The sequence below is a fragment of the Quercus lobata genome, chromosome 11, assembly GCF_001633185.2.
Source record: "Quercus lobata isolate SW786 chromosome 11, ValleyOak3.0 Primary Assembly, whole genome shotgun sequence".
NCBI lineage: Eukaryota > Viridiplantae > Streptophyta > Magnoliopsida > Fagales > Fagaceae > Quercus > Quercus lobata.
In genome coordinates this window covers 51129274-51143770 of record NC_044914.1, presented here as the reverse complement: position 1 = coordinate 51143770, position 14497 = coordinate 51129274, and the positions used below count along the sequence as shown (strand labels likewise).

General features: G+C 34.8%; 2 protein-coding genes across 4 annotated transcripts; one reads left to right on the top strand and one right to left on the bottom strand.

Annotated features, from left to right (window-relative positions):
- Positions 1 to 6609: 6609 nt before the first annotated feature.
- LOC115968076 (monooxygenase 2-like) lies at positions 6610 to 11089 on the top strand. Of its 3 annotated transcripts, none has more exons than XM_031087277.1 (6): positions 6610 to 6768; positions 7007 to 7153; positions 7753 to 7821; positions 8745 to 8910; positions 9609 to 9825; positions 10430 to 11089. In XM_031087277.1, the coding sequence occupies exons 1-6, from the start codon at positions 6695 to 6697 to the stop codon at positions 10987 to 10989; spliced, it is 1233 nt and encodes a 410-aa protein (XP_030943137.1). In that variant the 5' UTR covers positions 6610 to 6694; the 3' UTR covers positions 10990 to 11089. The 3 variants fall into 3 exon arrangements, with proteins under 3 accessions (XP_030943137.1, XP_030943136.1, XP_030943138.1); XM_031087276.1 differs by having other exon boundaries at positions 10427 to 11089; XM_031087278.1 differs by having other exon boundaries at positions 6723 to 6799; positions 10427 to 11089.
- A 2215-nt stretch (positions 11090 to 13304) lies between these two features.
- LOC115968075 lies at positions 13305 to 14092 on the bottom strand. The gene has a single exon (XM_031087275.1). The coding sequence runs from the start codon at positions 14055 to 14057 to the stop codon at positions 13446 to 13448; it is 612 nt and encodes a 203-aa protein (XP_030943135.1). The 5' UTR covers positions 14058 to 14092; the 3' UTR covers positions 13305 to 13445.
- Between the last annotated feature and the right edge of the window lie 405 nt (positions 14093 to 14497).

Here is a 14497-nt window from a genome sequence, read left to right as displayed (position 1 = left end):
AAAGCACTTTTGACATCCATTTGATATAGCTTGAAGTTCAGATGACTAGCTATAGCCAACAGTATCCTAATGGATTCCAATCTTACTACCGGAGCAAAGGTCTCATCAAAGTCAATCCCTTCCACTTGTGTGTAGCCTTGAGCAACAAGTCTTGATTTATTTCTGATAACAGTGCCATGTTCATCTGACTTGTTCTTAAAGATCCATTTAGTTCCAATTACATTTACACCTTTTGGTCTAGGAACTAATTCCCACACATCATTCCAAACAAATTAATGATGTTCTTCATGCATAGAGTTTACCCAATCAGCATCTTGAAATGCCTCATCTACTTTTTTCGGTTCAAATTGGGACATATAGCATGAGTGTGTAATTACACTTAAGGCTTTTGACCTTAATCTCATGTTATCATTCAGACTTCTCAATATATTTGAGGAGGGATGATTAAGCCTTACTCTAGAGGAAGGACCTTTAATTAAAGATGTGGATATACTTTTCTGTTCTGATGAAGGACTAAACTCATGTTGAACCTGTTAAGTCTCATGAATCGGAGTGGATGGTTCAAGACTTGATGGCACAGAAATTGCATCATTCAACACTATTAGCTCCTCATCACTATGTTTCCCAACATAATCAACAGGAAGTGAGTCATTAACCTCCATAGGCTTATCTTGAACCGGAGTAGTACTTTTTGAATGTGGTTCTGGACATACTTCATCATTGATCATAACATTTAACGATTCCATGACAGTTTTGGTTCTCAGATTATACATTCTATATGCTCTACTAGTAGAGAAGTACCCTAGAAAATATCCTTTGTCACTCTTTGCATCAAATTTCTCTAGGTTCTCTCTATCATGTAGAATATAACAATCACTACCAAATATCCTGAAATACTTAACGACAGGCTTCTTTCCTTTCCAGAGTTCATAAGGAGTCTTGGAATCAGGTCTGAAATACACCCGGTTGAGTGTATGACAAGCAGTGTTAACTGCTTCTCCCTAGAAAGATTTTGACAATTTTTTATTGTGCAACATGACACGTGCCATCTCTTAAACGACCCTATTTTTCCGTTCAACTATTCCATTTTGTTGTGGTGTCTTGGGTGAAGAGAACTCTTGATGTGTGCCCTGTTCATTGCAGAAGGTAGCTAGCTTGGTATTCTCAAATTCTCTTCCATGGTCACTTCTGATTCTGGCTATTACAGTATCTTTTTCAACCTGCAATTTCTTACACAGATGTATCATCTTCTCAGGAGCCTCGGCTTTATCTTTCAAAAGCATAACCCAAGTATATCTGGTAAAGTCATCCACAACCACTAGAATATACTTCTTTCCTCCTAAACTCTGAACTCGAGAAGGACCCATAAGATCAATGTGCAGTAACTCCAGAGGTCTTGAAGTTTGAACACTAGCCACAGATGGATGTTTAGATTTTATCTGTTTACCTATCTGATATGGTCCACATATGCACTTATCTATCTTCTCAAACTTAGGTAAACCAACAACAGCATCACATTTGGAAATCTTTTCTAATTGCTTATGACTTGCATGCCCCAACTGTTGATGCCACAAACCAACTTGATCAATCTTTGCACTAAAACACTTGTTGCTTATGCTTGGTGTCAATCCATAACAGTTGTTCGTTGTCCTTACACCAACACACATACAGTCACCTCCTCCATCAAGTATCTCACATTCATACTTAATGAAGAGAACATTTAGTCCATTGTCGCAAATCTGACTGATGCTGAGTAAATTTGCCTTCAGTCCATCAACATACCAAACATCTTCAAAGACCGGTAACCCTGGAATGTCCACAGTTCCAATGCCTTTGATGACAGATTTGCTTTCATCTTCAAAAGTGACTGTCCCAATCTTTCCTTCAAAGAAGGTCTTGAATAATCCTTTGTTTCCTGTCATATGCCTGGAACAACCACTATCCAAATACTAAAGACAAGAATCACGTGTCTTTAAGGCGGTTAAGGCAGTATAACACAAATTATTATTACCACATATGATAAGACCAAGACGTCCAAGGAAAGATTTAACAAACTCAACAAGTGACAAATACACAAAGTAAGCAAGTTGATGAATCAGCAAAAAGAATTTCCAAGAATCCATAACAAATGGGTCAAGGATCAGCTCAGTGATCAAAGGATTAACAACAAAAGAGCAACCTGCTTTGATACCACTTGATAGTTTTTAGACCCCTTAAAACAATTTATTTAACCTAGGTAATTAGCCTAGTTGTTACTTAGTCCAATTTAACAAGTTTAGGTTATCACAATAACAAAGATCAAATCATGCAAGGCAGCGAAAAATAAATAACACAAGATATGATCACCCAGGAAACCAAACCGGTAAAAACCTGAGGAGGATTTGACCTAGCTATCCTCAAGGTAAACTTGAATCCACTATCTTGAAAGAATCAAAGTTCATACAATAAGACTTACAAGCCTCCACGCTCGACTTCTTATTGCTACCAACCAGTAGAACTTACTGATACGACCACGTGCAAACTTTGAATCCACGGACTCTTTCTTTCTTAGATTCACCACCAGATACAAGCACACTCGCTTGTTTTTTCTTTAAGCTTCAATGGCAGCAACTGAGTTGATCATCAAGGTGTAGATAAATCTTCTCTTTGAAAACCCTAAGTTTGTGTAAAGGAAAGCTCCTCTAGATCTCACAAGAGATTTACACAAACCGCAATATGAGCAACTCTAAAACGTGGCTAAGGTTTGCCTTTTATACTTAGGACAAATTTGAAACCCTAAAAATGTTTTAAAACAACTAGGACTGAGTTGGAAAATTCTGTAGAAAAACATTCTGCCTGAGCTTCGATCGATCGAGCCTAAGCTTCGATCGATCGAGCCAAGCCGAAATGCATTAATCTTTTCTGCATTAAGCTCAATTCCAACTTTACATAAACGCACAACTTTGAGCAAGACTAAAACACTTCTAAACACATTGTTTTGATCATGGTTTGCTAACAATACAAATTAGAGTTCTAAATACATAAAATCCTAAGTCTTTAGAACCTAACACATGGGTTAAATGCTAGTATAAAATGGAAGATGAGGTCAGAGGTTCATGATTGACTAGATCCATTTATAATGTACCAATAAAATTAATTTCTTTTGAATAGAGTAAAGAGTAGATAACACCTATCCAAATGTTTTTCATTCCAATTGCTAGATGGACTGAACTTAGTGGTGGCAAGGTGGTTGGGCTTCAAGAAACCAGCTTCCATAGGGAAATTATCCATAAGGGGCTCTGTGGATTTCAATTATAGTCATGGGTTTAAGCCCAAGTCCATACAGTTCATTGGAAATGATGTTCGATTTGGTTTTGTTCCTTGTGATGATAACTCTATTTATTAGTTTTTCACTTGGACTCTATTTAGCCAAGGTGAGCTCTTCACCTAAACTTCAGAGTTGTTTGTTACTTTGTTTCCTTACTAAAATAAAATAAAGTTCGAAGGCACATTGATGTGAGATGCGAAAGCGACAAGCAGCGAAACACGTCTTCTTTAAGAAAATAGAAGCAAAACATGTTTGCTTTTGAAAAACAACCACGAATCCATGAGGGATTCTTAAATCCACAAGGACTCCTTGAATCCACAGGAGAAAGAGTTACTTGGAAGCCTATTTAAGGGCTCCATAAAACTTTTTTTTGATACAAGATAGAATTTCTACTATAACCTAATCTAAGTGTATATGTGTGTGAAGCTCCTTCCTGAAGACTTGAACCCCAGCCCTTACCCCCCACACCCTACAAGCACTTATATTTGTGAAATGACCATCTCACCAAGGGTGTGCGGTGGTGGGCTCCATAAAACTTGATAGATAATAAAATATATTTTAAAATAAATCTTAATTAATACCTAAACATAATAGGAACTAAAATTGACCTAAAAAGCAATAAAAGCACCTAAAAATAAGAAAACAATAACCCTAAACCTAAAATAACGAAAATTATATTTTAAATACTAAAATTAATAAATTACAAAATTAAATAGTAATTCTATCCTACATCACACATAGCAATAATGCAAAAAACGAACAATGCCGAAAGTTACTTGGAACATGGGTTTTAGATAGATGGACCTAAGCTTGGATTTTGGGGGTAATCCCCATCCCCCCCCCCCCCCCCCCCACAACAAATATATATTTTTTAAATAGTATTTGTGTGTGTGTGTTTGTATATATATATATATATATATATTTTTTTTTTTTTTTAACAATTTTGTTCTATAAAATTACATTTTGCCCCCCTAACAATATTATTGATCCTTTTAAGAGTAATACTATAGCCACAACATTTTCTATAATATTTTTACAAACTGTTGAGGTAACAAATTCATATTGGTTTGTATTTAGGCCCACCACTTATGTCAATTTTTTACTTACCAATAACCATTCACCACATCATTAATTTATAAAAATAATAAAAAGTTTTATCTTTAACATTTTTCTCCTTTTAAATGCCAATTATTATTATTATTATTATTTTTTTTTTTTTATAGATCAAAAATCTAAAATATATATATATATATATATATATATATACAAGCCCAAAAAAATTAGCGCAACAACAAAAACTACCGTGGGTGCCCGAGGACCGAGGAAGAAATTGAAGAGTTGCAGTACTGATGTGGGGGTATCATGTGCCCGAAGAGGAAATTCGCCCAAGGAGAGGAGGGGATGAGACAAAGGGCTCTGAGGCATTCCAGGTGGGAAGAATGGTTTGAAGAGAGAGAATCAGTGAGAATAGGGGAAATTTCCAGTTTGGAGTAGCCTGTTGTCCCCACATTAAATGGTGGGCAATAACTTTATCAACTGCATTGATGAGGAAGTGACCTGAACAGTGTAAGTTAGAGCTAAACAAACTCCTTCTACAACCTTCTTCAAATGTAAAAAGAGACAAGTGTCATGATGAGAGATTTGTTAGGTAAAGATGGGAGGTCAAGATGTGAAGGAGGGAGGAGTAGATAAGAAAAATAGGGTTTTCAGAGAAAGGGATCCAGACACAAGTCTCAAGAAATAGAAAAGAAACAAGAAGAACATTGTGAGAAAAGAGTGAACAGTACCATTTTTTGTATAACATTGGCCTTCTTGGGCTAGCTTGTATTGAGAGATTAGCTCATCTATTCAATAATATTAGCCCTTTCTTCCTTATTTTCATCATCGGGCAAAGCCCCCTCTTATTGTTTGTTTCCCTCTCTCACAAATTTATTGATTTGGGCCAAGGTTGAATTGTACAAATCCACTGTTCTAAGTGGACTTGTGCTGTCTAATTCTGTGGTCCTTACAACTACCAATAGCAAAACTAAAAAAATATTAAGCTCAATCAACCAATTTTACCCAAAACAAACAACCCGGTCCTTTAAAAAAAATTAAATTTTTTTATTTTATTTTGTCCTTACCTAGGAGCAAACACACACATCAAAAAATAATAATAATAATAATAAATAAATAAATAAAAAACCTAGTGTTTAAATAGTAAAGCTGAAGGCCAGACTCACTGCACGCAACTAGTAACAAAGCCGCCCCTCTAATTCTAAGTCCTGGTCTGTCCCTGATTTTGGAAGCTTTTTTCTGAAATTTCTCTGCAATCAGCCCGTATAAGTTGTGACAGAGTAGGCAGAGTGTGACATTTTTTAATCACTAATGAGAATATAGAGGACTTCTATGACATTTATTTGTTGTTTGCAATTTCCATAAGCATGTACTGAGTAACAGAATAATAACAGAGTAGGCGACGTGGGGTAATTGTTCATTTCCAACATATTTCTAGTGGTTTTTCTTCTGCTATAATTGTTCAAGAGGTTCTTATTGGTATTTCCTTTTCTAAAATACCTTCAGGATTCGAATCCAACCTTCCCACTTAAAATGAAAAAAAAAAAAAAAAAAAAAGTATTGAGATAAGGTCATATGGGAGTTTTGTTTTGTTCTTTTTAAACGGGACATAAGGGAACTAATTTATACACCACTTGTTACATGATTTGCGGGTAGATTAATAACAATAAAGATTTATTAACATCCTAATCATTATTAGTTGAAGGTGTCGTGACAAATTAACCCTAAAAGAAATCAATTTACAGCACTAGCTACATGAATTTGCATACGAGATAGATTAATAATAATATTAGTTAAAGAAATCCTTAAAGGAATCAATCTGATTATACCAAAAGACTCAGAATTCTGTGTGTTTCTTGACCTAGTGACCTCTATTGAGCCCTCCATGAGGGTGGCATGGGTTGAAGGTAAGGTGATGGTTTTGAATTTTGAGCAAGTCTAATCTGTGGGCTAAGTCAAGACAATATACACCGTTAAATAAACAAAAAGATTTGTCTATTTATCAATAATGTTACGAATACAACAAATTTCACAATATTTAAAATGATTGATTGTTATTAGTGTAATATTATTTTTATATGTAAACTTTAATTATGTCATGCATGATACATGCATGAAACTTCCATATGGCCTGTCATCATCAACTTGTCCTTGTTAAAATAAACTTGGTGGCTGCCATTATTTATAGGTCCACTACTAGTACCTTTAGATCCATTCTACTTCTTTCAGTTCTTTGTATTCTAGTACTACCTTCCCATCTTGTGGAAAAAATAAAATAAAGTAAAACTAAAATTCCCCTTCTTCCTCTTAAGAAAAAGGGCCAAAAATATCATGGAAAAAGTAGAAGACATTGTGATTGTGGGAGGTGGAATTGCTGGCCTTACAGCATCCTTAGGACTTCATAAGTACCCTTCATCTCTTTCTTTTTATATGCATGTAAATTTTTTTAAACTTCGATTTGATTTTTTTTTTAATATTTATTCAGCTTATGTACAATTTTTAAAGTCCCTTTTTTTCCCTAAGTCCAACAGTATTATTATTATTAATTTTTTTTTTCACTTTAAGCAAAGAAGCTAATCCTAAATAAAACGTTACAGGGATTAAATTCTTGTTAAGACTCCTAACAATGCAAATATTTTGTAGGTTGGGTATTCGAAGCTTAGTATTGGAATCCTGGCATAGTCTAAGAATCACTGGATTTGCCTTTTCAGCATGGACAAATGCTTGGAGGGCACTAGATGCTATTGGCCTTGGTGACTCCCTTCGACAACAACATAGACAGTTTCTTTGGTAAGTACTAAAAGTAGACTTCTCTCTTTCATTAAGAAGAAGCAAAAACAGGCAGAGTACAAATACTGTGAAATTTTTTTACTGTAAAAGTGCAATAATACAATCATGTGAATTGTGGACTATCAAAATCTAGAAACTGTTGGGTGCTTTCCAATTTTGTTAGAGCTTTAGCATATGAGTTTGTTTAATGATCAATCTAAGACAGTAGCCACCAACGCTTATTCACATACTCATGGGTCTATATATTGTGAGGACTTCATAATTATACACCAGTAAAAATACTTTGCATTTAATTTTATACTTCACCAATTGCAACTTGTCACAGCTTTTTTTTTTTTTTAATTTTTAATTTTATTAAGTAACCAAAGTTGTAAATAGAAAAAATTACACTGCATATTACAGTTAAGTGGAACACTACCAATGAGATAGAAGAAGATTTATATTCAAATAACACTTCCACCACTTCTTAGTTCCTATAGTTGAGTGAGTGATACCTATATCCATCGCCATTTGAAGGCTACGCAGAAGGAACTAACCTCCCAGCACAAATACAAGAAAACACAAACCATGTTAACTGACCAGCAGATAATTGTATGCAGGAATGTGGCCACCTCTACAATTACAGGAGATCAAACCACAGCCATGTCATTTAAAGCAAAAGGAAAACTGTAAGTCAAAGCTCTACTTATGGTTGTAGTGCTCATATATCATACAAGTTATAACCTATTAGCTCTCTCTCTCTCTCTCTCTCTCTCTCTCATATTGATAGGGATGGCAAACTTTGCCTAACCTACTCCCTACCTAACTCGGGGTTTCTCCTGCCACATCCTAAATGAGTTTATATATAAAAAATTTTAATTTTTAATTTAAATATGTTTGGGGATAAGGCACCCATTATCCAACCCCATCTTATCTCAATGACATCCTTATCCATTGAACATTCACATCAACTCATTAAATTATCTATTTTACCCTGTTAGATTATCTATTTTACATTACATTTTATTAAAATACTATCCATTTATTAATTTTTTTATTACTCTCTCAAGTTATTCATATTTACCTTTCTCTTTTCTATATGAGTAAAGAAATATTAAAAAATGGATTTGCATGTCAATAATAACCATGTATATTTACACGATTATTATAGTAACAATGTAAATTTACACATTTTAAAATTAAATGATGTAGGTGATTTTTGATACAAAATTAACACCTAATGCTATTTTACACATTTGCTATAAAAAATAAAAATTAAAAAAAAAAAAAACAATTTTACACGCACTTATGTGAGTGCTATATAAAGTGCAATGATAAAAGTTTCTTGGTTGTCAAGTACAATCCCTCTCAGAACATCTCTTAAATAATATTAATTAACCTTGGGTAATGACCCTTGTGACTCTTTCTCAAACTCCAGCTGGTTGAAACGACAATGTTATTCTGCTATTTTTCATGTAAAGTTTGATCATAATTCATAATTGAGACTTTTCTACCAAAATTAATATACAATGCTGATAATTTTCTTTTGAAATTATAGTTCATAATTGATTCTTATTAAGCAAAGCCCGAATAATTACTGTATGATGTGCAGTGGAGACCATGAACTTCGTTGTGTGAATAGAAAGTTGTTGTTGGAAGCCCTTGCAAATGAGCTCCCAAGTGGCACCATTAGGTTCTCTTCCAAGGTAGTTTCTATAGAGGAATCAAGCTTCTATAAGCTCGTGCATCTTGCTGATGGAACAATTATCAAGACTAAGGTAAAATCACCTGAAGTATTATTATTAACTATTTTATTTTTATTCTACTAGGACCATAATTTGGTGCAATAAAAATAAAGAATATTGAGAGTTGAAGGATTCATAAGAGCATTATCTTTAGGCTCATGCATCAGGTTATCCAATTGCAATTTAGAGAATACTGTAGGAAAAAAGCACTAAAAAATAAAAATAAACCTCCAACCCATTATGCACCACTGTCATTATGCACCACTGTAAAAAACTTTACATGCTGCTACAATATTTTCAAAAAATAAAGGATTTTATATGTAGCTCACATGCATTTCTTTTTAAGCATTTTTTTTTTCTATCGATTTTGTCACTATCCTCTGGTCTCTAGGCTCTTGCGGAGGAAAGTTCTCCCTTTCTTATCTTTTATCTCCAAAAATATAGATTATTTTATTAGTCTGCATTTTTTGGTACTTTGCACCTTGTTGGATGTATCTGTAGCCCAAATAGGTAGACCTAGAGAAGGTATGACTATGAAACCCCAATTAGATTTAAGGCACAATTGTTGAGTGGATCATTTAAACATCTTTTTCACACTCAATTAAAAAGATGAGTTAGATTTTTGTTTTTTTTCCTCTAGTATTTAAAAAGCATACATATATGTGTTTTTTAGTGTAATTAAATAATATGGTACTTGGGACTTATTGGAGTATCATGTTTTTTAATGTAAGGCATTGATTGGTTGTGATGGAGTGAACTCAGTGGTGGCAAAGTGGCTGGGATTCAAGGCACCGGCTTTCACAAGGAGAGCTGCTATCAGGGGTTGGATAAATTTCAAGTCCAACCATGGGTTTGAGCCCAAGCTCTTGCAATTCATGGGGATAGGCTTTCGATCTGGTTTTCTTCCTAATGACGATACTAGCATCTATTGGTTTTTCACATCCAACGGTGAGCCCAAATTCCAAGTGTGTTTGGATGCATTTTATTAAATTATATTGTTGTTGAAAAGCACTGCAAGAAAAGATAAAGACAGTTGTGAAAAATATTATGTATATAACATGGTTACATGGCTCTTAAAGCATGTTTATTGGAAAATGTGTTTTCTGGTAATTTTGAGCAAACATGGAGGATAGAGCTATGCATCCCTTAGAGTAGGACCGGATTGTGATAGAGTGTCATAAGGATTATTGCATGAGATTGAAAGTTAATATATATATATATATATATATATATTTATATAAATATATATCATTTTTATTCTCGATTTTTGGATCATAATTTTTTTAAAACTTTTAACTTATTATTTTTTTCTATTCATTTTTCTCACTTTTCTCTTCCCATCAAAGGCAATTGCATGGCAGATCTCAATCCGTATTGGATCCAATTCAAGACGATATTTCCATAAAAATAATTCTTCCATTGTGATCATATTCTATTGTTGTAGCAATCTATTTATCAAAAAAAGCAAATTTATCATGTAAAATAATTGTGAAATGTTTTGTATTTCTAAGGTATAGCATTATAAAAGTTTTGTTCTTATTATATCTAGCAGAGAAAGACATGGAAGATGACCCAGCTAAACTGAAGCAATTTGCGTTAAGCAAGTTAGCAAATGTACCAGGTGAAATAAAGGCTATTGTTGAAAACACTGAACTAGAATATATTATGTTATCCCCATTAAGGTATAGACATCCCTGGGACCTTATTTGGGGAAACATCAGTAAAGGCAATGTTTGTGTGCTTGGTGATGCATTCCACCCCATGACCCCAGACATTGGCCAAGGTGCTTGTTCAGCCTTAGAAGATGGTATTGTTTTAGCAAGGTGCCTTGCTGGGGCTTTACTCACGAAAGAACAAAGTGGAGAATCAACAGAGAAAGTTGATAGCGAAAGTGAGCAATATAAGAAAATTGAGATGGGGTTGAAGAACTATGCCAAAGAGAGGAGATGGAGAAGCATTGTCCTCATAAGTACAGCTTATGTGGTTGGTTTTTTCCAGCAGGGTGATGGGAAATTAACCACCTTCTTAAGAGACAAATTATTGGCTGCATTCCTGTCGTCGTTGCTATTGAAGAGGGCTGATTATGATTGTGGGAAGCTCAACATTTCTTGAATGCAGTCATATGCATTTGCTTTGTATTATTGTTGGTATTTTTCACTTTGACAATGTCAATTAGTATAAATTGAGAAACCCTCGCAATGTTCATTCATGTTTAGTAGTGATCATTAAAAAAAAAACGTTTTCTGTATTAAAGTCAAATAATATTATTTCAACAATAATTTAGTTATTAACTATTAGTATGGATTTGAGAATGGTTAACAATTTTTAATTGTGGTGTTTGTAGATGAAAAAATAAAAATAAAAGGTTAATTAAGTAGTTCGTAAATAAGCTCGAACTTATTAAATAAAATTAAAAATGAGCTTGTGTTCAAAATAAAATAAATGAATAACTTTTAAATTTCAATACTTGACTCAGCTAAACCTATTCACAACCTTACTTTGTTTGGTTGAGAGAATGAAAAATATTAAGAGAATAAAAAATATTAATTTGTATTTTCTATTATTATATATCTAGTAGAGAAGATGGAAAAATAAAAAGATCTTCATTCATTGAAAGTAAAATGATCAAAATGTGGGAGTAATTTTGACATTTCATTTCCTTAAGTTTTCTCTCCATATTTTTTTCTCTAATTTGGAGAGAGAAAAAGATTGTTAGGCCCAAAGAGATAAACTCCTGGGGCCCATTTTTCTTCCACCTTAATTTTGCCCTTACCAAATAAAAGAAAATAACACTCTTCTATTTTCCTTCTCCTATTTGCCATCCTCCTCTACCAAAGACGCTTTAATTCCTATTATTTTATTTATCCTGCATGGCTGCTATTCAAACTTAAATCATTCTCGGTTGGCTTCCAAGTCCAAACAAGCAAGTTACGGTGGTTATGGGTGGATTTGGGTTGTGAAATAAATTTTTACTAGAGAGAGATACAGTAAAATAAATTTTTGATGGGATGGTTTTATTATTTTAATGTCATGAAATTTTCAAATAAAAAGATGTGATGTAAGATGTATTATAAAGTGGTGTAGTAAAATAAATAAAGTAGGTTTTGGTATGTTAAAATGACATTTGGCATGGCACAACTAATTAATAATAGTGCTCTAATAGTGAATTAATAATACAATTAGGGGACTATCTAATAATAAAAACTACTGGGTGTTTTCCGATTTTGTTAGAACTTCAGCATATGAGTTAGCTTAATGATCAATATATCAACAATAGCTAGCCAGCACCACTTATTCACTCTAGTTGAGTGATGCCTATGTCCAATATCATTTTACTCCTACACCACTTAATTCCCCATAGTAATTGCAAAACTTGGAAAATATATAGACTTTTACATGTATTTGGGTTTTTTGTTTTGTTTTTTTTTTTTTTTTTTTACTGAAATATGGTAGAAGTATATTAATCTGTGAAGAGAATTACATATATAGTCACTGAACCAGAGGTTTTCAGGAAAAACAGTCAAATACAGTGCTAACAACGAAACAAAAGAAGGAAAATGTGTAAGGTATAGCTGATAAGTGAGGGGCGAGTGCATATATTCTGACATTCATCTAGCAAGGATATTGCCCCTCGAAGTATCACCGTGGGGTGGGTCCTCTGACGCTGTTCAAAATGGAACCGGTTTCGAGCATTCCACAAAGACCAGGCAGTCATGACCCAAGTCTCGAGTTCTTAGCCAGTGAGACGGTCAAGCATATGCCAGGCCAGGAGGTAGAAGCTTGGAGCCACTATGCTACTGTTTTGCAGTTTATCACGTATCAACGCCTAAACATTTCGTGCGAAGGGGCATTCCCAATACTTAGCCAAAACAGAGTTTAATTTCATCACATATGGTTTTAGTCTTTTAGAGATTTTGAAGATCCTCATGGAGTGGGTTGAAAAAAAAATAAAAAAAATAAAAAATAAATAAAAACAGCCAACCTTCACTCTCAAAGCTCAGCCTCCGCTCCTCCTCCTCCTCCTCCCCTCACAACCTCTCCAGCTCCGTCGCACCGCCGTCAACATCCTCTCCCTGACGTCCTCGTTGTCTAGTTCCCAGGCATGCAATACTCTTCTTTTAGGACTAGGGCTCTGCTTTGAAATCTTAGATCTCAAAAATGAACCAAACCAAATCAAAAACCTGTTTGATTTGTTATGAATTTCATGTAGTGAGACTGAGTCTTTCATAAATGGGTTTCCCTTTTACAGAAATGTTCTCTTCCACCTTTAGTATCAGAGAAGCTTCCATAGCATCTGTCCCCCCACTCTCTCTCTCTCTCTCTCATAGGTATAATTGTATAAATTAAACGCATCCAAATAAGGAATAGATTTGAAATCTAAGGTATTTCTAATTCTTAATTTGAAACCAAAACTCAAGTATCCTAATGCAACTTCATTGATAGTTCGTACAAAGAACCAAAAACAGCTACAAACACTAAAACAGCAGAAACCATCACAGCAGAAAAGAAAATCTAGGGTACTTACAAACAAGCCATTAAGGTACTCACAAACTTAGCCTGAAGACTTTCTAGCCATCTAAGGCTTCATTCGAAATAATTTCTGCCAGAGCAGTGACCAACCCACTCGTCACTCCCCCTACAACTCCCCTAACAATTGGGTGACCGTTGCTGTTACGCCTTTGCGGAATCTGGGCCACCGGATTTCCATTATCAGGTTGAGGAAGAGCTGTAGGTGGACGATCGAGAGTTCTTCCGAACTTGTACGAAAAAGTTAGTCTCCCTTGGGCCTGCCTCTTCTTGTTTAGAACACTTCGTGTGACTAATTTCTTGTCATCAGCATCTCCAAAATCATTAAGCAGTTCTTCAAGGCCAACACGAACTTCACCAATAAATTTGCTGCTAAGACAGGCAACATTGCGGTGAGATTCGAGCCTAACAATCAAATAAAGCCGCCTCCGCTGGGCCTCAACAATGTTTATGTCGAAATCAAAGAGGGCTCCCCACTCAGGGTTTGAACGACCGGTGAGGTCAACAGGTTTTTTTTTCTCTGATTCATAGTAGGAATTACCTTCGTCATCGCAAATGCAAACGACCGGGTAAGGCTTCAGGCTTTGAAACAAATGTACACTCTCTAGTTCCTTAGCATGCTCAATGACTATCTCTAGATTTCTCCAAGCCATTAGGTGCTTTGAAGAAAACGCAATATAGGATGTAAAGCCAGTGGTGTAATGGGGGAGGAGGGTGAGAGCTGTCAGCCCTTAATTTTTATCATTTCCCTTTTAAACTTTACATTTCTCTTTCCCATACTCATATGGTTAATTTTATGGTAAAGTAATGCTATGGACACATAAAAACACATAATTTTGGTGCCACAACTTGTCATGTGGCAAGTTTTGATTGATAAATGTGTGATAGTGGGCCATATAAAAACATACTTCCACCATTCACAACTTACCACGTGCCAAGTTATAGCACAAAATCATACATTTTTATGTGTCCTTAACATTACCCTGCATGTTATTACAACTGACTTCAATCCAGACCACACGTGGTCCAGCCCACCCCTTGTCTTGCAAGCTTAGAGAAATTCAGCCTTCATTGGAGGAGAAAAGAAAGAAAG